Source organism: Hyla sarda, chromosome 6 (assembly GCF_029499605.1).
Source record: "Hyla sarda isolate aHylSar1 chromosome 6, aHylSar1.hap1, whole genome shotgun sequence".
Classification (NCBI taxonomy): Eukaryota; Metazoa; Chordata; class Amphibia; order Anura; family Hylidae; genus Hyla; species Hyla sarda.
The window spans coordinates 226,626,246-226,647,924 of NC_079194.1; the positions used below are offsets into that span (position 1 = coordinate 226,626,246).

At 43.8% G+C, this 21,679-nt stretch overlaps 1 protein-coding gene across 2 annotated transcripts in view; it reads right to left on the reverse strand.

Annotated features, from left to right (window-relative positions):
* ELP4 (elongator acetyltransferase complex subunit 4) overlaps nt 1–21,679 on the reverse strand; it is a 389,970-nt gene that overhangs the window by 235,909 nt on the left and 132,382 nt on the right. For both annotated transcript variants that reach the window (XM_056526644.1, XM_056526645.1), the window contains exon 7: nt 9,040–9,231. In XM_056526644.1, coding sequence (XP_056382619.1) covers nt 9,040–9,231 — 192 coding nt within the window. The remainder of the gene's footprint in view (nt 1–9,039; nt 9,232–21,679) is intronic.

Here is a 21,679-nt window from a genome sequence, read left to right on the forward strand (position 1 = left end):
CTAAGTGGATGCTGTATGGCAGAGCATGGACCCAGGACAGTTTAGTCTGGAGTGCTCCTTTTATTTACATCACCAGGAGAGATTTACCTCATTTTCCCCCACCTCTGTCTTGACAGATTCCTGCAGACTCCCCCCCCCCCCCCCCCCCCCCAATCTATTGGCAAATAAAGGAGAACTCCAGTGAATAGTAACTTATCCCCCTAGGGGAGCAGTAGCTGATGTTGGGGGTCCCAGTGATCAGAACCCGGCTCTCCCACTGAGGAGCGTGTGTCGTCTACTGGCAGACAGCATGCCCTCCATTCATTTCTATGGGAGCACCGATAATGCCCTAGTGCTGTACTCCGGTCTTTTTTGGCGCTCCCATATAAATTAATGGAGCATGTGCCGCCTGCAGCACGCGCTCCTGACTGAGCACTGGGGCCCATTTAGGAGATCGCTAGGGGTCCCCGCAGTCAGCTGCTTATTCCCTATCTTGTGCATAGGGGATAAGTAACTTTTAACAGATATCTCCTTTAAAAGGAAAACAGTCACCCTGATCACCCACACTAAACCCAATACACAGGGTTATAGTGTGGGTGACAAGGAGTGCAAAGAGGGGTAATTTACCAAATTCCACCCAGTGGCTCCTGTGATATTGCCTAACGAAAATCCTGTTCTCAATTCGGTTACCTGCTTGCAGGAGGCTGTCCGCCCCATGCTTCTCTCTACCTCCTGAAATCTGCCTCTATTAGTATATTTAAATTCTGCGCACAGTAGCAGAGCGCTCTGGCAAGAAGATCTCTCACATCACTAGGACATAAGAGCTGTTTGTAAACTAACTGCGCTTGTGCTCCTGCCTCAGAGCGCAGCGCAGAATTTGAATATACTAATAGAGACAGATTGTTTCAGGAGGCAGATAGAAGCGGGGGGGGGGGGCGGACAGCCATTGGGGCCCCGCCTCCTGCGCGCAGGTAACCGATTCATGAACGTGAGCCACTGGATGGAATTTGATAAGTGACCCTCTTTGCACTCCTGGTCTCCCACACTATAACCATGTGTATTGGGTTAAGTGTGGGTGATTAGGGTGACAGTTTTCCTTTAAGACTATGTTCACATAGGAAGATTACCCAATGTAGGTTTAAACTATGACAGATTTTTCTGCAGTGGGAACACCCCATCATACTCCACTGAAATCAATATAATCCGCTGCCAATTTTCCCCTGCTGAAAATCCACTCGTGTGAACATAGCCTAAAATACAGTCCAATCTGAAGGCCTCATGTTACAAAGCAGTAGTAGCTGAGGAAACTGAGATATAGTTTTGCTGGAAAAGTTCCAGGATAATATCTGCTAATTCTGGGCTAAGTAGTCGTGTGGGGAGTCCTACTCAGATTGACAGGTATCTGTGGGTAAGTGTGCATATAGAGAGAGAGCTGTAAATAACTGAATAGGACAGCCTACTTGACTACTTAGCCCAGAAAGAATTAGTTATCCTGGAACTTTTCCTGCAAAACTATATATAAATCTGCTTGGCTCCTTCTGCTCATAACATGATGCCTGCAGAATTTCAATCAGGTTCCGGCACACATTAGAATACCACTATTGGGGCATCTAACTGATGACTCTGTAATTCTGATTGTAGGAGAACTTGTTACTGACAGCCCTCTCCCCATCAACCCTGGGTTACGTCTTTCATGGTCACCTTATAAGTAAAATGACAACTGGCTGACACCCTATTCACAAGGGAAGTGGTAAAATCCCTTTATTTATACATTTTCGTTTATAAGGTAATGTCCCAAAAGTTCTAAGAAAAGGTGTTCCAGAATGATTTTATAGAGAATAAAACTACTTATTAAAACAGACATGTTAACAGGTCCTTTCTAATATGGTAATCTTAACAAAATGTAAATAATATTAGGATTAATGTAGTACTAGCAATAATAATAGTGATTCATGTTTGCATTACATACATTCACGTATTGCAGAGAGTAAATGTAACCGGGAGGAAACAGTGATTGGTATATTGCAGTGTGGAAACAGATCTAAATGTTAGCACACATTTTGGCGTAATTGACAGCCTTAGCTAGGAAAAGCACTCTCAGACAGAAGGGTTATTTAGGTCAGGGCTAAAACGCTCTCGTTGTACAGGATAGGATGTAAAGAAAAGCACTTTCAGCCTCTTTCACAATAATACATATCTCGAATCCGAGACAAATAAACCAGCGTTTCATTTCTTCAAACACAATACAACATCTTAGTATGTCAAACACATGATGGTGCGTGCAAACGTTTCAGGCAGACATGTACATAGACACTGGTTTAGTTAAAAATCTATAAAAATAAAAAAAAGACAGTAATCAAACAACACAAAACATAAATGTGAATATTAAATACTCAAATTTAAGCTCCTCAAGCAAGAAACAAATTGTTGTGTCACTTATTCCGCCCAATCTAATGTAAGGTGTTTGAAGACGCACTGCATGTAGGATGGGATAGTTACATCGGAATTGCAGTAGTCCAACCCCCAAGGAGTATAGTGTATGGATCCCATTAATCAGAATAGGACTATCACACAGCGTGTCTCCTCAGGCCCAATATCAGATCAAGTGGGAGAGTATGCATAGACAATGGCTTACAGGAAGAGATCCGATATAAACAGCGGTATTTACATGATAAAACCTTATAAAAGAAAATACTGTCATTTACCCATTGCAGAAACATAAAGGACACCAGCTTCCTCAAAGTAAAGTCTTGCAGATAAGCCGTGTCTGGGCACTATATATGGCCTAAAGTAAACAGACCCTGGACCACAGACTTCCCAGCCCACTGATGGGCAATTAGTTACGTTTTTGGAACTCAAGGTTTTCCAGCAGAACATTGTCCAGATCACCTCACTGTCTCCACTGCATGCCTTCTCTCATAGTACATCCTGGTGCCCAAAAATGGGGTCCATGGGTCAACATGATTAAAGATCACCATGTTGAATTGTGCTGCATCTCAGCTGAAGGCCATAACACAAATGCATTATAGGGTCCAAATCTAAGCTATATAGGGGAAGATTTATGAAAACCTGTGCAGAGGATCAGTGGTGGAGTTGCCCATAGCAACCGATCAGAGGCCTTTTTTAAAAATGAGAGTAGCATCCTCTACATAGGCTTTCATAAATCTCCCCCATAGTGAATACTTTTTCTGTAAAAATGACTTATCTACAGCTGCCAAAAGTCAGAGAGGCGTAGTCAGGGATCTGCAATCTCTTTTTCGACATCACAGCACCGCCCCGACACCGCTCACTGACTGAGAAAGAAACAGAGCTGCATGACAGTCAGACTGAAGAGAGGCTTGGCAGCCCCGGGACATTGTAGATCCCTGGCCACTCCTCTCTGACTTTTGGCAACTGTGGGTAAAAGTAATGTTTAGAGCATATGGCTGCAGAGATGGCTGCAGTATACAAGTGATTAGCTCATAGGCTGCAGTATACCAGTGATCAGTTCATAGGCCGCAGTATACCAGTGATCAGCTCATAGGCTGCAGTATATCAGTGATCAGCTCGTAGGCCGCAGTATACCAGTGATCAGCTCGTAGGCCGCAGTATACCAGTGATCAGCTCATAGGCCGTAGTATACCAGTGATCAGCTCGTAGGCTGCAGTATACCAGTGATCAGCTCGTAGGCCGCAGTATACCAGTGATCAGCTCATAGGCCGTAGTATACCAGTGATCAGCTCGTAGGCTGCAGTATACCAGTGATCAGCTCGTAGGCTGCAGTATACCAGTCATCAGCTTGTAGGCTGCAGTATACCAGTGATCAGCTCGTAGGCTGCAGTATACCAGTCATCAGCTTGTAGGCTGCAGTATACCAGTGATCAGCTCATAGGCTGCAGTATACCAGTGATCAGCTCATAGGCTGCAGTATATCAGTGATCAGCTCGTAGGCTGCAGTATACCAGTGATCAGCTCATAGGCTGCAGTATACCAGTGATCAGCTCATAGGCTGCAGTATACCAGTGATCAGCTCATAGGCCGCAGTATACCAGTGATCAGCTCATAGGCCGCAGTATACCAGTGATCAGCTCATAGGCCGCAGTATACCAGTGATCAGCTCATAGGCCGCAGTATACCAGTGATCAGCTCATAGGCCGCAGTATACCAGTGATCAGCTCATAGGCTGCAGTATACCAGTGATCAGTTCATAGGCCGCAGTATACCAGTGATCAGCTCATAGGCTGCAGTATATCAGTGATCAGCTCATAGGCTGCAGTATACCAGTGATCAGCTCGTAGGCTGCAGTATACCAGTGATCAGCTCATAGGCCGCAGTATACCAGTGATCAGCTCATAGGCCGCAGTATACCAGTGATCAGCTCGTAGGCTGCAGTATACCAGTGATCAGCTCGTAGGCTGCAGTATACCAGTGATCAGCTCATAGGCTGCAGTATACCAGTGATCAGCTCATAGGCTGCAGTATACCAGTGATCAGCTCGTAGGCTGCAGTATACCAGTGATCAGCTCATAGGCTGCAGTATACCAGTAATCAGCTCATAGGCCGCAGTATACCAGTAATCAGCTCATAGGCCGCAGTATACCAGTGATTAGCTCGTAGGCTGCAGTATACCAGTGATCAGCTCGTAGGCTGCAGTATACCAGTGATCAGCTCATAGGCCGCAGTATACCAGTGATCAGCTCATAGGCCGCAGTATACCAGTGATCAGCTCATAGGCCGCAGTATACCAGTGATCAGCTCGTAGGCTGCAGTATACCAGTGATCAGCTCATAGGCTGCAGTATACCACTGATCAGCTTGTAGGCTGCAGTATACCAGTGATCAGCTCGTAGGCTGCAGTATACCAGTGATCAGCTCATAGGCTGCAGTATACCAGTAATCAGCTCATAGGCCGCAGTATACCAGTAATCAGCTCATAGGCCGCAGTATACCAGTGATCAGCTCGTAGGCTGCAGTATACCAGTGATCAGCTCGTAGGCCGCAGTATACCAGTGATCAGCTCGTAGGCCGCAGTATACCAGTGATCAGCTCATAGGCCGCAGTATACCAGTGATCAGCTCGTAGGCTGCATTATACCAGTGATCAGCTCATAGGCTGCAGTATACCAGTGATCAGCTCCTAGGCCGCAGTATACAAGTGATCAGCTCTTAGGCTTCAGTATACCAGTGATCAGCTCGTAGGCTGCAGTATACCAGTGATCAGCTCATAGGCTGCAGTATACCAGTAATCAGCTCATAGGCCGCAGTATACCAGTAATCAGCTCATAGGCCGCAGTATACCAGTGATCAGCTCGTAGGCTGCAGTATACCAGTGATCAGCTCATAGGCTGCAGTATACCAGTGATCAGCTCGTAGGCCGCAGTATACCAGTGATCAGCTTGTAGGCTGCAGTATACCAGTGATCAGCTCGTAGGCTGTGCTGATTGTTATTGACTTATTTTTATGCGACAGTTGCGCTTTAACCATTAAAATAAATCAGACCCTAAAACACTCCTGTATTGTGGCCATGTTAGAGCAGCTCTCACCTGATCATAAGCAGTCACAGCATACAGGACTATTAAATCCAGTGACCACAGGGGGAGTCTTCTTTGATTGTAAATGTTCTCTTCTCCATCCAGCCCAGGCAAATATGATGATGTCTCCTGATGACTGAAGACTATGCCAAGACATCTGTGGCCCCTTCTGCAGTCTACCCAAAACTCAATAGTAACACAACCCCCATCCTTTACACTGCCATCCTGCTTTGCTAATGCTGTGCTTGCTGCTGCCCCATTACCATGTCTACAGCATACCTAGGGGACAGAGTAAAAATCTAATCGGTAGGATCCGACCACTGGAACCCCTGGGTGATTGGAGCAACAGCACATGATCCCACGTCACTCCATTCATTCTATATGGGGTCTCCATACATGTGAGTGCAGCGATCAGCAATGTTTATAAGTCCCATAGAGAACAAATGGAGCTGAAGGTGATCATGTGCTGCTGCTCCATTCGTTTGGGGTACAAGGGACCTCTCTTCTCATGATCGGTGGTGGTCCCAGGAGTCAGGTCTCACCGATCAGATATTCTGTGTATTGGGGATGACCTTTGGTGTGCAGTCCCCAGACTGGACCAAAAGACCCTCCCCCTCCACACATTGCTCCCTATGGCCCTCTCTAATATATACTTTACTGTAAGACCCCACATTTCACATATACTGCCAGTGATCAGCTCGTAGGCTGCAGTATGACCCCCTATCAAATATATACTGCTCCCTATGATGACCTATCAAATATATACTGCTCTCTATGACCTCCTATCACATATATACTGCTTCCTATGACCTCCTATCACATATATAATGCTCCCTATGACCTCCTATCACACACACACATATATATATATATATATATATATAGATACTGCTCCCTATGACGACCTATCACATATATACTGCTCCCTATGACCCCCTATCACATATATACTGCTCCCTATGACCTATCACATATATATACTGCTCCCTATGACGACCTATCAAATATAAACTGCTCTCTATGACCTCCTATCACATATATACTCCTCCCTATGACCCCCTATCACATATATACTGCTCCCTATGACCCCCTATCACATATATATTGCTCCCTATGACCCCCTATCACATATATACTGCTCCCTATGACCTCCTATCACATATATATATATACTGCTCCCTATGACCTCCTATCACATATATATATACTGCTCCCTATGACCTCCTATCATATATATATATATATATACTGCTCCCTATGACCTCCTATCAAATATATATACTGCTCCCTATGACCTCCTATCACATATATACTGCTCCCTATGACTCCCTATCACATATATACTGCTCCCTATGACTCCCTATCACATATATACTGCTCCCTATGACTCCCTATCACATATATACTGCTCCCTATGACCCCCTATCACATATATACTGCTCCTTATGATCCCCTATCACATATATACTGCTCCCTATGACCTCCTATCACATATATATATACTGCTCCCTATGACCTCCTATCACATATATACTGCTCCCTATGACCTCCTATCACATATATATATATATATATATACTGCTCCCTATGACCTATCAAATATATATACTGCTCCCTATGACCTCCTATCACATATATACTGCTCCCTATGACTCCCTATCACATATATACTGCTCCCTATGACTCCCTATCACATATATACTGCTCCCTATGACTCCCTATCACATATATACTGCTCCCTATGACCCCTATCACATATATACTGCTCCCTATGATCCCCTATCACATATATACTGCTCCCTATGACCTCCTATCACATATATATACTGCTCCCTATGACGACCTATCAAATATATACTGCTCTCTATGACCTCATATCATATATACTGCTCCGCAAGTCCCCTATCTCACATATATACTGCTCCCTATGACCCCCTATCACATATATACTGCTCCCTATGACGACCTAGTACATATATACTGCTCCCTATGACCTCCTAGTACATATATACTGCTCCCTATGAACCCCTATCACATATATACTGCTCCCTATGACCTCCTATCATATATATACTGCTCTCTATGACCTCCTATCACATTTACTGCTCTCTATGACCTCCTATCACATATATACTGATCTATATGACCCTTTCACATATATACTGCTCTCTATGACCTCCTATCCCATATACTGCTCCCTATGACCCCCTATCACATATATACTGATCTATATGACCCTTTCACATATATACTGCTCTCTATGACCTCCTATCACATATACTGCTCCCTATGGCCCCCCTATCACATATATACTGATCTATATGACCTCCTATCACATATATACTGCTCCCTATGACCTCCTACCACATATATACTGTTCTCTATGACCCCCTATCACAAATACTGCTCCCTATGGCCCCCTTCTCCCATTATACACTGCTTCCTATGCTCCCCATATATTGCTACATATACCCCCATATATTGCTAACTTTACCCCCTATATACAGTTTATATGCCCCTCATCACATGTACTGGTCTCCCCACCTTCCTCAAAGCCCCCTCCCCCTATACTTTTCCCTATTATCTTCTCCTCCTCTTTGTACATTGTATGGTAAAGGACCTGCGATGACGTCATCAGGAAGGTCCTTTATCATACAGTGTGAGTGTCTATTCTGCTCTGTGGGCTCTTTGAAGCCTGGGCTCCCACAGGGGCACTCTCACATTACTGTAGTCTCCCACAATTTGCATAAAATCGCTGCATTTTTGCCACAATTTTACTGCGATATTGTGCAAATCGTGGCAAAATGTAGTAATGTTCCTCTAGAGTTCAGGGGGCCTTTTTGGACATGGGGGCCATGGGCAATTGCCCAGGTTACCCCTAAAACCGGCCCTGCTGGTGCCATCTCTTCACCAGGTGATACACACACACGGCCATCCTCATGATACGAAATTGTGCCATGCTTCAGTTCTGATGCCCTACCTATTGTAACAACTTTCAGCAATAGGCAGGGATCTAAATAGGCACGATGAATGTTCTACGACTACATAGCATGCTGTGATGTCCTTTGTGCTCTGATATTGTGATACAGACAGTATCGGACCAGGGAGGCTAGTCTTCACTGCCCACATGCATCAATGTGACATGACTGTGTCGCCGGTTTTACTGGTTGTTCTTCCATGGGCAACATTTGGAAGGTTCTAACAACAACATACAGGGAACACTCCACAAGAACTGCCATGTTGTAAAATGCTGTGATGGCCAGCATTGTCATGAAGGGATAGTGGGCACATTGATATCACAAGAATTTAAAAAAAGCAGTATTTTTAATTTGACATAAACTGCAATAAATTGATCAAAATGGCATATATTGCTTTTGCTGCAACTTCAAACAAACATGGCACAAGAATTTGTCTATGTTATACATGCAGGTTTTAGTTTGCTCTGATCGGAGCCCTACTTTGTATTACAGAGCGCAGTACTAGACGTTTTAGCGCACCACATGGCTGTATTTTATGTGGCTTGTTCTGAAATAGTATTACTTATGGTCTTACCTGAATGAGATGTGCGGGCATTGTGATGACACATACTGACAGTGAGGACCGTAAGAGACCTCTGAGGGCATACAAAAAACGGGTAAAGCTGTGGAGGTTGCGAGGTCGCTCATGAGTACAGATGTCGTCACCCCACAGCACCGACCCCAGAGACTGGACTCCAAGTCGCAGAATGTTCTTCTGTCCTTTCAGCTGGTGAAGAAAGAAAATGCATTCACATACAAGATTATGCTAGCACAAGTAGATGTAACAGATCAGGATGTAGATAAATAGCTCATAAAGTGGACCTCTGGTGGAATCCACAGTTTTCCATTATAAATTTGTATTGGTGTTTCTTCAGATACTACATTAAGAGGTATGCAAGAGCCCTCATTCATTTTAGTTTTTCCTTAAACTGAGGGATACGTTTTGGGATTGAGCCATCCTTAGGAGAGGCCGTCATTGTTTGATCAGTGAGTGTCCTCCAGGGTCCCACCAGCTAGCTTTTTACAAGCATAGATTATCAGTAACAAGTTCAGGAGTACTCCTTTAACATGAGGTAAGTGATCAATTCCACACAGAACTTCTTTAGGGACATTACAAGTGGTATAAGAATCATGTTTCGGAAACAATGTGAATGCCACCCTACATCTTTAACTGCAGTACCAATCAGATTTTACAAACAAAAACACATTTATGTATTAGTAGAGGTGAGTGCAAATTCCCCACAATGAACCCCGCACTCACTGCTTCAACGACAGCTTCGCATTCCAACGCTGGACGGACCGGACGGGGCTGCTGAAACGACATGGGGCGCTCAGAGGCGACTGCCAGCGGTTTTACACAACTGCGCACCCCAAGTCGTTCCTGCAGCCTCATCAAGTCCATCCAGCGTTGGAATGCGAAGCAGTCAGTGAAGCGGTGAGTGCGGGGTTCTACTAATACTTATTATTACTCAGGTTATTCCCCAGCACCTCCGGACCACGACCTCAGGTACATCTGCCCTACAGCCTGAGTATATGAACTATATTGATGTGTATTAGCCGTTAGGGCATATAGCAGTGCCACCTGAGCTCTTGTTATATACAAAAACACATTTATGGATGAGAACATTGTCAAGTAGAAAACAAGTTAAAAGGTCCAAAAAATATGAACTTCTTATTTTTGTCATAAAAACTCAACAGATATCTATCATTTTTACAAACTTGTGATGTGTCACAGTGACATGTCAGAAGTTTTGGGGCTAAGACCCCTCCAGCTTGATAAATAGAAGGGATGAAGGCAGAGAACGGAGGTCCTTCATCTCTGATCGGTTCTGCTTGCCTTTCGTTAGAAAGTGAAGCGAGTGTTAGGCAGGTTCACATGGCAGAATTTGTGCGGAATGTCCACAAGGACAACACGTTCAGACATTCCCCCCATTTGCTTGTGAATTTTCTTTCGGTATCCACAGAAAGAATAGACATATCTGTACTCTGCGCGGATGCCGGAATCTGAATTTCTCCGGCAGAAACATCTGGCACAGAAATTCTTCAATGTAAACAGTGCAGCAGAATCCCATTGAAATCAATGGGACTCTGTTGCAGTGGAATGTCCGTGCGGAATATTCCGTGCAGACATTCCACACAAATTCCACCACGTGAACAAACCCTTATACAGACTTCTATGAGACAGTCTACAAAATCCCTTATACCGCATGATTGGCTTTCCATGAAGAGCAGGGCAAAAACAAAAAAAGGGGGCAGCTGAACACTTCTGCTATTTCATTTCAGCAATAGGTTCTAATCTCAGCATTTGGACCCCTCCACGGATCATAACATCTAGCCTGTCCCTGTGACATGTCATAAGTTTGTAAAAATGATAGGTATCCTTTAAAAGGTCAACGGGTTTCAACAAAAGTAATTGGGACCTGTCTGAAAACAGATATTTCATATCAGTTATTCTATAAATTATGGAGTAATTATGGAGTATGCCAACAGTCTAGATTTTAAGTGGAGAAACTTGAGAACCTAAATGTGGTTCTTGCAAACTGGACCAAAAAGTGGTCCTTTAGGGGACATTTCTACTGTGAGATTTTGGTCATTTAAATTGTAGGTACGTGGGTAGGTAGATTTTAGTAATTTAATAGGTAGGTATAACAACTGATATTTTAAAGGGGCACTCCGCTGCCCCAGCGTTAGAGAACATTTTGTTCCGAACGCTTGGAGAAGGTTGCAAGGTCGTGACGTCAAAGCCACGCCCCCTCTCAATGCAAGTCCATGGAAGGGGGGCGTGACGGATGTCCCTTTAAAATATCATCCACGCCCCCTCCCATGGACTTGCATTGAGGGGGCGTGACATCACAAGGGGCGTGGCCTTGACGTCATGATCCCCGCCGCCTGCACCCAGCGTTCCAAATGAACACTGGGTGCTGCAAAGAAATCGAGGGGGTCCCAGCGGCAGAACCCCTGCGATCTGATATCTTATCCCCTATACTTTGGATAGGGGATAAGATGTCTAAGGGTGGAGTACCCCTTTAAGACGCTACAGTATGTTAAATACCCAGAATAGTCCAAATCAACAAAAGTTTAATTGAGCGTCAAAACCTGTCACATGGACATTAGTGGTACATGATCCCCATGCTCAATTTCACTTCATTTCTGAGTCTATACTAGGGAAAGGAATGTGCATGCTGAGTGCTGCCTGAAGATGACCTGATTAGACAAAAAAAGGTGAAAAGTTTGCGCTTATTAAAAAAACACAAGTTTTAGCTGACAGGTATGTGACTACCCCTGTCTGCTATGTAATATGAAGGACAGAAGCTGATCAGTATCGCACATTTAACTTTGGCTGCTGGTATCACATAGCCAAGAAATGTGTTAGAGGCCCTGCAGTAACAGGGGTGAGGATGCTGCCTCCCAATCACCCAGCGGTGACAATTTCAGCTAATCCATTGCCCCAAGCAAGAATATATTAAGGTCTTGTGTACAAGTTGTATTCAGACTAGAAGAGCGCTGCATACTTTTCTGGGTTAAAAGGTTTTTGGAGATGAACAAGCAACAAGTCAAAATGCTAAGTCACAAGTGCGTTCTCCAACTTCCCTTCTAATTAAGCGTGAGAAATATTTCCGGGGGCGAGGGGTTAAAGGGCCATATTCGTAGGTAGAATGATATATCATGAGATCATTTTTAATTCACTATTTTGCTTACGGGTACTATGACCTATGGATACATGAGATTTTAACCTATATACAGAGCATACACTTAATATATTGTTCTATACAGTCTGCTTGTAACACTAAATATGTGGCCTAAAGCGACAGCAAATATCGTATTGGAAAATTCTCCTTTATACACACACATATATATATAAATATATATATATATATATATATATATATATCTAACTCAATATGTGTTTGTGTATGTATAAAAGTATGTATGTTCAAGCATCACTTCCAAATGGCTGAAGATAATTCAATGAAACTTGGCACACGTGTTACTTATATGTCAACTAAAAATATAGGATAGGTAAATTAACCCTAGCCAATCCGCATTTGCCAGTGTCGGGGTTTTTGTTCAAAAATCAATGTAAGTCTATGGGAATTATATCTTGTAGCATAACTTCCAAATGGTTGGAGAGATTTCGATAATACTTGGTACACACGTTACATGTCAAATAAAAATATAGGATAGTTAAATAAACCCTAACCTACCCCCTATGCGTCGGTCTAGCTTGTAAGTCATTCGCATTCTCACTAAGCCAAGCCCCTTCTATTTTCGCCCTACAATCTTTTCATCACAACTCAGCCCCATATGAGGATGAGATCTGAGGTTGGAATATAAGGTCGCGATATGAGATCAGGATATAAGAACTTGATATGAGATCAGGATATAAGGTCAAGATATGATGACATGATAGGAGATCGGGATAGGAGGCCAAGATACTTAAGTCCAGTCCATGGAGGCTGAACCTTGCAACTTACAGGATTTTAAGGATCTGTGGCTAATGTCTTGGTGCCAAATACCACAGGACACCTTCAGAGGTCTTGTGGAGTCAAAGCCTTGAAGGGTCCGAGCTGTTTTAGGAGCATAAGTGTTCCTACACAGTATATTGTCTTGTTTGTTTTTTTAAGATATGCTTCTTCTCTTGTGTCTGTTTTTATGTTTAGCATTGGTCATCATCTTTTTATTCCTTTAACTCCTCCCCAATCCATGACATACAAGCACATCATGGGTTGGGTGACCGAACATGGCGTGGGCCCGGGAACATCCAACGGACTCCTAGCAGGTCATTTCCATATGGTGTGGGAAAAGATAAAGATATAAAGTAAATATTGGGTATTCTTTTTGAATACTATTAATATGGAAAAAAGAACCTTGAACGATAAACTGACTGGGTGAGGAAGAAGATGATGTGACAAATTCTAATAAGGCCAAACGGAAATACACTGCTCAAAAAAATAAAGGGAACACTTAAACAACACAATGTAACTCCAAGTCAATGACACTTCTGTGAAATCACACTGTCCACTCGGGAAGCAACACTGATTGACAATCAATTTCACATGCTGTTGTGCAAATGGAACAGACAACAGGTGGAAATTATAGGCAATTAGCAAGACACCTCCAATAAAGTAGTGGTTCTGTAGGTGGTGACCACAGACCACTTCTCAGTTCCTATGCTTCCTGGCTGATGTTTTCGTCACTTTTGAATGGTGGCGATGCTTTCACTCTACTGGTAGCATGAGACGGAGTCTACAACCCACACAAGTGGCTCTGGTAGGGCAGCTCATCCAGGATGGTACATCAATGCAAGCTGTGGCAAGAAGGTTTGCGTTGTCTGTCAGTGTAGTGTCCAGAGCATGGAGGTGCTACCAGGAGACAGGCCAGTACACCAGGAGACGTGGAGGAGGCCGTAGGAGGGCAACAACCCAGCAGCAGGACCGCTACCTCTGCCTTTGTGCAAGGAGGAGCAGGAGAAGCACTGCCAGAGCCCTGCAAAATGACCTCCAGCAGGCCACAAATGTGCATGTGTCCACTCAAACTGTCAGAAACAGACTCAATGAGGGCCACACGTCTACAGGTGTGAGTTGTGCTTACAGCTCAACACCATGCAGGACGTTTGGCATTTGCCAGAGAACACCAAGATTGGGAAATTATCCACTGGTGCCCTGTGCTTCACAGATGAAAGCAGGTTCACACTGATCACATGTGACAGACATGACAGAGTCTGGAGACGCCATGGAGAACGTTCTGCTGCCTGCAGCATCCTCCAGCATGATAGGTTTGGCGGTGGGTCAGTAATGGTGTGGGGTGGCATTTCTTTGGGGGGGTTGCACAGCCCTCCATGTGCTTGCCAGAGGTAGCCTGATTGCCATTAGGTAGCAAGATGAGATCCTCAGACCCCTTGTGAGACCATATGGTGGTGCGGTTGGCCCTGGGTTCCTCCTAATGCAAGACCATGCTAGACCTCATGTGGCTGGAGTGTGTCAGCAGTTCCTGCAAGAGGAAGGCATTAATGCTATGGACTGGCCCGCCCGTTCCCCAGACCTGAATCCGATTGAGCACATCTGGAACATCATGTCTTGCTCCATCCACCACGTTGCACTACAGACTGTCCAGGAGTTGATAATTTTTGTGTGATTTTGTTGTCCACACATTCAACTATGTAAAGACGAAAGTATTTCATATGATTAGTTCATTCATTCAGATCTAGGATGTGTTATCTTACTGTTCCCTTTATTTTTTTGAGCAGTGTATATAAGGGTTTTCCCAGAATTAACACTGTTGGTAGGTGAGAAGTGAATGCTAGGATCCCCAACACCACCACCACTTTTGAATGGACTATTGATCAAGCATGGGCGCCGCCGCACCAAAGATTTTTGAGACCATGAAGTTGTGGAATTTTTCTTTCTGATGGCTTTACACAAAATAATCTGTTGTACCGATGACAAAAAATTATTTGACTGATAAAGTAAAAGTCTTGATGCTTTTTGTACAAGAGCTTCAAACTGGATAAAGAAGGAAATACATCTAAAAAGGCAAACAGCAGAAAGCAAAACTCAAGTCCACGAGAGGGAAATGGCAGAGCGAGGGACTCTCTGGAGTCGCAGCATGCACCTGAGGCTCATTAAAGGACCTTTTAGAGAAGAGGCAGAGATGTGGAGCTGTACATGAAGTAAGGACTCACATGTCCCTGCTGTGGTTTAAAAAAAATGAAATAAATAAATTAACAAAAAAAAAAAAAAAAAAAGCTGCAGATGGAAAACCATGCCCTGGGAGAGAAGGAGAAGCCAGAGAAGAGCAGACAAGCCGAGGTGCCAGGAGAGTGCTCTGTGTGAGTCTGGCACTATTTTGAGAGCAGGCAGTCAAGAAACAGAGACCACACTGGGCACAGGATGAGTGCGTATATCTGCTGCTGCAGCCAAGAGGAATAAATAATCCTATATTATCATCTTGTATTTATAAAAAGAAGAGTTGATCATGTGACACAAGCCCTGCACTAATAGAAGCTATTCCCATGTTTTCCTAGAAAGTACTAGATACGATGAGAGTCCTCACATAATTCTATTGTAACTGCCCCAAAATATGAATCAAGGACTCATAATATATTAAATAAAAGTCCAATAGGAAACACAAAGCCATAAAAAAGCAGAATAAAAAAGATAAAATTAAATGCATACCGATAAACTAACAATCTATCATATTTAGAAATAAATATCAAAAACGAGGGAAGCGGCACGTCAACATGAAGTAGTTAGCGGTGCACGCAGAGTCCAGGCCTGGGTCAGGGGTCCATATAAAATGCAGAAAAACGTACAGTGATCCCTCAACTTACAATGGCCTCAACATACAATAGTTTCAACATACAATGGTCTTTTCTGGACCATTGTAAGTTGAAACCAGACTCAACATACAAAGTACGACAGTCCAGATCTGTGAAACATGTCAATTGGAAGATCTAACCAATCAGAATTTACTGGTAAAACCCCTGTATTACTGAAGCGTATGCACTGACTGATGTCTGGTAGCGCCCCCTACAGTACAGGGAGGTATTACATGTTCTGTACACTTTACCTGTACCAGGGTTACCTGCTCCTTTGGACACCAGGTGAGGGAGACTCCATGTTACTTTTTTTTAGGACACTGTGTGTACTGTACAGGACCCTGAAGAAGCTCCTGACCTCTACATAGACCAGTGTTTCCCAAGCAGGGTGCCCCCAGCTGTTGCAAAACTACAACTCCCAGCATGCCCGGACAGCCTTCGGCTGTCCGGGCATGCTGGGAGTTGTAGTTTTGCAAGAGCTGGAGGCACCCTTGTTGGGCCACAATGACATAGACAGTGATTACAGCTCCTAGCAGATCTTTCTTACTTTTATATATAAGGATTTGCTTTATCTGTATTAGTTATCTACTTATTTTTCTTTAATCCTCACTTTTTCCTATTTTTGGATGACATTTTGGTGGCTTCAGAACCAATTACCAGGTTTCCATAGAGTTCTGGTCTCAACATACAATAGTTTCAACATACAATGGTCGTCCTGGAACCAATTAACATTGTAACTTGAGGGACCACTGTATATCCACAGCGCATGTTTTCTCAAAAACAATCCAAGGTTTTATTCGATAAATTAATAAGTGTCAGTAGCAACGTTTCAGCTAGCTCTCCTAGCCATTCTCAAGCGAGCTAGCTGAAACGTTGCTACTGACACTTATTCATTTATGGATGAAAACCTTGGATTGTTTTTGAGAAAACGTGTGCTGTGGATATCCGTTTTTCTGCATATTTAGAAATAAAGCTAGAAATCCCTGCAACATTCTGAATAGAAAGCTGTGTCACAAGCTAGTTGCACAGTCAGGATGATTTTTAAGGTAATCTAAAAGAAGGAGATACCATATTTTTCGCCGTATAAGACGCACTTTTTCTTCCCCAAAACTGGGGGGAGGGGGGAGTTGGTGCGGCTTATACGGCAAATACACATTAAAACCCTATCCTATCGTGGCGGTCCCTGCGGCCATCAACGGCCGGGACCCAGGGCTAATACAGGGCATCACCGATCGCGGTGATGCCCTGTATTAACCCTTCAGACGCGGCGATCAAAGCTGACCGCCGCGTCTGAAGCGAAAGTGACACTAACCCGGATGCTCAGTCGGGATGTTTGGGACCCGAACAGCTTACAGGACACCGGGAGGGAACTTACATGCCTCCTCAGTGTCTGCTCCGTGCCGGGATCCCCTGCATGGCCGGCGCTCTCCTTCGTCGTCATCACGTCGTTGCGCACGCCGCCCCGTCATCCAATAGGAGCGGCGTGATGTCGGCAACGGAGAGTGAGGATACCCGGCAGCAGAGACGTTCCGGAGCGACGGGGACACCCCGGGGACGCGGCGACGGCGATGGAGGGCGACATCCAGGGCAGCGGTGAGGGGTCCGGAGCGGCGGGGACACGTAAGTATTACCTCCTATACCAGTGGCCTTCAACCTGCGGACCTCCAGATGTTGCAAAACTACAACTCCTAGCCAACGGCTGTCCGAGCTTGCTGGGAGTTGTAGTTTTACAACATCTGGAGGTCCGCAGGTTGAAGGTTCAGAATCTTTTTTTTTCTAAATTTTCACCCTTTAAAATTGGGTGTGTCTTATATGCTGGAGCGTCTCATATGGCGAAAAATACGGTATATTGTCTTACAAAAACATGGCTGCTTTCTTCTAGACACAATGCATGTCTGTCCATGGGCTGTGTTTTGTATTGCTGCTCCAACCTCAGTGGATACCAGCTCAGCTCATAGTCTTACAAGTGGTATTACAATAAGGAGGTGACACCAAGGATTCTTCTAGCTGTTGTGAAGAACATTTAGTCATATGTGTAACCTCCACAGTAACAAATCTCTAATCCAATGTGGGTCACACATCCCGCCCCAGTTACATGGGTCATTCCCCAACAAAGTACATTCATTACCCATCCAAAGGAGCGTCTGATCAGTAGAGGTACAACCACTTGGACCATCACCAATCACAAAACAAGGGTTCCTGTGTCCAACCGTCACTCCAGTCAGAAGAAGACACAAGACACCCCTACTTATAATCAGTGGCTTGATACCCTCTGCTGCTATTGCCCTCTACCCTATTACCCTCTACTGCTACATATCCACCTCTGTGTGTAAATGACCTTTCATCTATTCACACGTACAGTGTCCTACACATATGGGTTTTGCAGGATTTTATGTTGCAGATTTCATTGTAAACTAAATGACAGAACACAGCTTCAAATCCTGCGCAGTGAATAGACCCTTAGAGTACGTTCACACAAACAGAATCTCCTACATATTTTCTGCAGCTTATTTTGCCGTTGTAGTTAATGGGTAACAAAATCAGCTGCACAAAACATGCAGCAGATCCTGTACGTGTGAACGTACTCTTAGAGGGGTACTCCTGTGGAAAACTTTTTTTTGTTTTTTAAATCAACTGGTGCCAGAAAAATCACTTCTATTGAAAAATCTTAATCCTTCCAGTACTTTTTAGGGGCTGTATAATAAAGAGAAATAAAAAAAAAAAAAGAAATGCATTTCCTCTGATGTCATGACCACACTGCTCTCTGCTGACCTCTGCTGTCTATTTTTAGGAACTGTCCAGAGCAGCTTATGTTTGCTATGGGCATTTTCTCCTGCTCTGGACAGTTCATTAAAAAAAGAAAAAAAAAAAGTTTTCCACAGGAGTACTCTGGTAGAAAATATGTAGTTTTTTTATTTATTTTTTTCAAATCAACTGGTGCAAGAAAGTTATACAGATTTTTAAATTACTTCTATTAAAAAATCTTGATACTTCCAGTACTCATCAGCTGCTGTATACTACAGAGGAAGTGGAGTTGTTATTTTCTGTCTGACCACAATGCTCTCTGCTGACACCTCTGTCTGTGTCAGGAACTATCCAGAGTAGGAGCAAAACCTGTTTAAATTTTTTTTGTGTGAAAACCCCTTTAGAGTACGCTGACATGTACAGGATCTGCTGCATATTTTGTGCTGCTGATTTTGCGACCCATTAACTTCAATAGGTAGCAAAATCAGCTGCAAAAATATGCAGCAGATCCTGTAGGTGTGAATGTACCCTTAGGAATTATTTTAGACCTTTTAGCCCATGTAGCTCCATTGGGTAAAACAAACTGTTGCAGTCCATTGACATCAGCTTTTGTTGTAGAGAACACTATTATCGTAAGATCAGTCCTCTAATATTAGGAAAGTCTAATGTTCCAGTGTTCAGGAAGATAAATTTAGTTGTAGAGTTTAGGCCTCCAAGCCAAGATCATTGCTTCCCAGTGCTCTAAATGCAGGATATACGCTAGCTACAGACACCATGTGCATATAAAGAATATTAAAGGGGTACTCCCATGTGAAACTTTTTTTTTTTAATTAACTGGTGCCAGAAAGTTAAACAGATTTGTAAATCACTTCTATTAAAAAATCTTAATCCTTCCAGTACATTTTAGGGGCTGTATACTAAAGAGAAATCTAAAAAAGAAATGCATTTCCTCTGATGTCATGACCACAGTGCTCTCTGCTGACCTCTGCTGTCCATTTAAGGAACTGTCCAAAGCAGGAAAAAATCCCCAGAGCAAACCTATGCTGCTCTGGACGGTTCCTAAAATGGACAGCAGAGGTCAGCAGAGAGCACTGCGGTCATGACATCAGAGGAAATGCATTTCTTTTTTGGATTTCTCTTTAGTATACAGCCCCTAAAAAGTACTGGAAGGATTAAGATTTTTTAATAGAAGTGATTTATAAATCTGTTTAACTTTCTGGCACCAGTTTATAAAAAAAAAAAAAAAAAGGTTTTCCACGGGAGTACCCCTTTAAAGGCATTTTTCCAATTAAAAAGTTTACCCCTTTTCCCATAAATAGGGGATAACTAGCTGATCTTGAGAACGAGGACTCCAGGCTTCCATAACAATGGGGTAGCGGGTTGTGCATGCATGCTGCTGCTCTATGTATTCTCAAAATTATCTGGCGTAAACTTGATGCAGGTCAACTGACCTATGGTGAAACATGAAGACCTGGCATGTGGCATCATGGGTGATAGGCCATTTTATAGTAAAAAAAAAAGGGTGTTTCCACAGCCTCTATACAGAATTAATGGAGCGTCAGGACACGTGTGTGGGATACTGGGGAGCCCTGAAGACCACATCCTGCCTCAGGTGACAGATTGCAGGGGACGTACGGTGCTTCCATCGCACCTCTTATCCCCGCTGTGCCTCTTGGCTATGAGCGTAAATCAGTCAGTGCTGCACTGCTACCACTGTCCTATGGTCAGAATGTTAGTCTGATATAAGGCGGTGAGTATTTATTTTTACCTACTGAGAGCAACTTTATATCTACTGGGGGAGGACTCTATTTATTATGAGACAATTATACCTGGTGAGGCAGTTCTACCTGCTGGAGGACAACTCTACCTATAGTCTAGAGCAGTGTTTCCCAACCAGGGTGCCTCCAGCTGTTGCAAAACTACAACTCCCAGCATGCCCGGACAGCCAAAGGCTGTCCGGGCATGCTGGGAGTTGTAGTTTTGCAACAGCTGGAGGCAACCTGGTTGGCAAACACTGCTCTAGAGAGCATTTACATTGTCTTGTCATTTCCACTGACTTGAGAACATTTTTAATATGTCAACAATGCTTGGTTCTTTTGGGGCAGGGGGGGGTTCTGATGTGTCAACTTGCAGTTAAAGGGCCTATCCAGGAATTTATATATATATATATATATATATATATATATATATATATATATATATACCGTATTTATCGGGGTATACCACGCACCGGCCTATAACACGCACCCTCATTTTACCAAGGATATTTGGGTAAAAAAAGTTTTTTACCCAAATATCCATGAAAAAATGAGGGTGCATGTGTGCGCGTGTATACCCCGATATACCCCCAGGAAAGGCAGGGGGAGAGAGGCCGTCACTGCCCGCTTCTCTCCCCCTGCCTTTCCTGGGGTCTAGAGCGCTGCTGTAGGTCCTTTTCACCCCCTGGTTATCGGCGCCGCTGCCCGTTCTGTCCCCCTGACTATCGGTGTCGGCGCCGATAGCCAGGGGGAGAGAAGCGGCGCCGACAGCCAGGGGGAGAGAAGGGGCAGCGGCACCCATTGCCGGCGCCGCTGCCCCGTTGCCTTCCCCCATCCCCGGTGGCATAATTACCTGAGTCCGGTATCTATATCTCAACTGGCTCCAGAAATTTAAACAGATATGTAAATTATGAAGAAAGCAGGTAGATGCCAGCGATTAAGAAACTTCACCTTTATTAGAACCACGTAAAATCATCGACATGGAGAGACTTCAATAAGACAAACATTTAAAATTCCAGAAATTAGCGCCAAGCATGACGCGTTTCAGGTCATGTGACCTTTCATCAGATGCATGGTGGGAAGCACCGTGCATCTGATGAAAGGTCACATGACCTGAAACACGTCATGCTTGGCGCTGATTCCTGGAATTTTAAAAGTTTGTCTTATTGAAGTCTCTCCATGTCGATGATTTTACGTGGTTCTAATAAAGGTGAAGTTTCTTAATCGCTGGCATCTACTTGCTTTCTTCATATCCTTGGAGGATTATATTGCCGTGCGGTGGCCGAGTGAGCTGAATATTTTCCTACTTAGATATGTAAATTACTTCTATTAGAAAAAAAAAAAAAAAAAAAGCT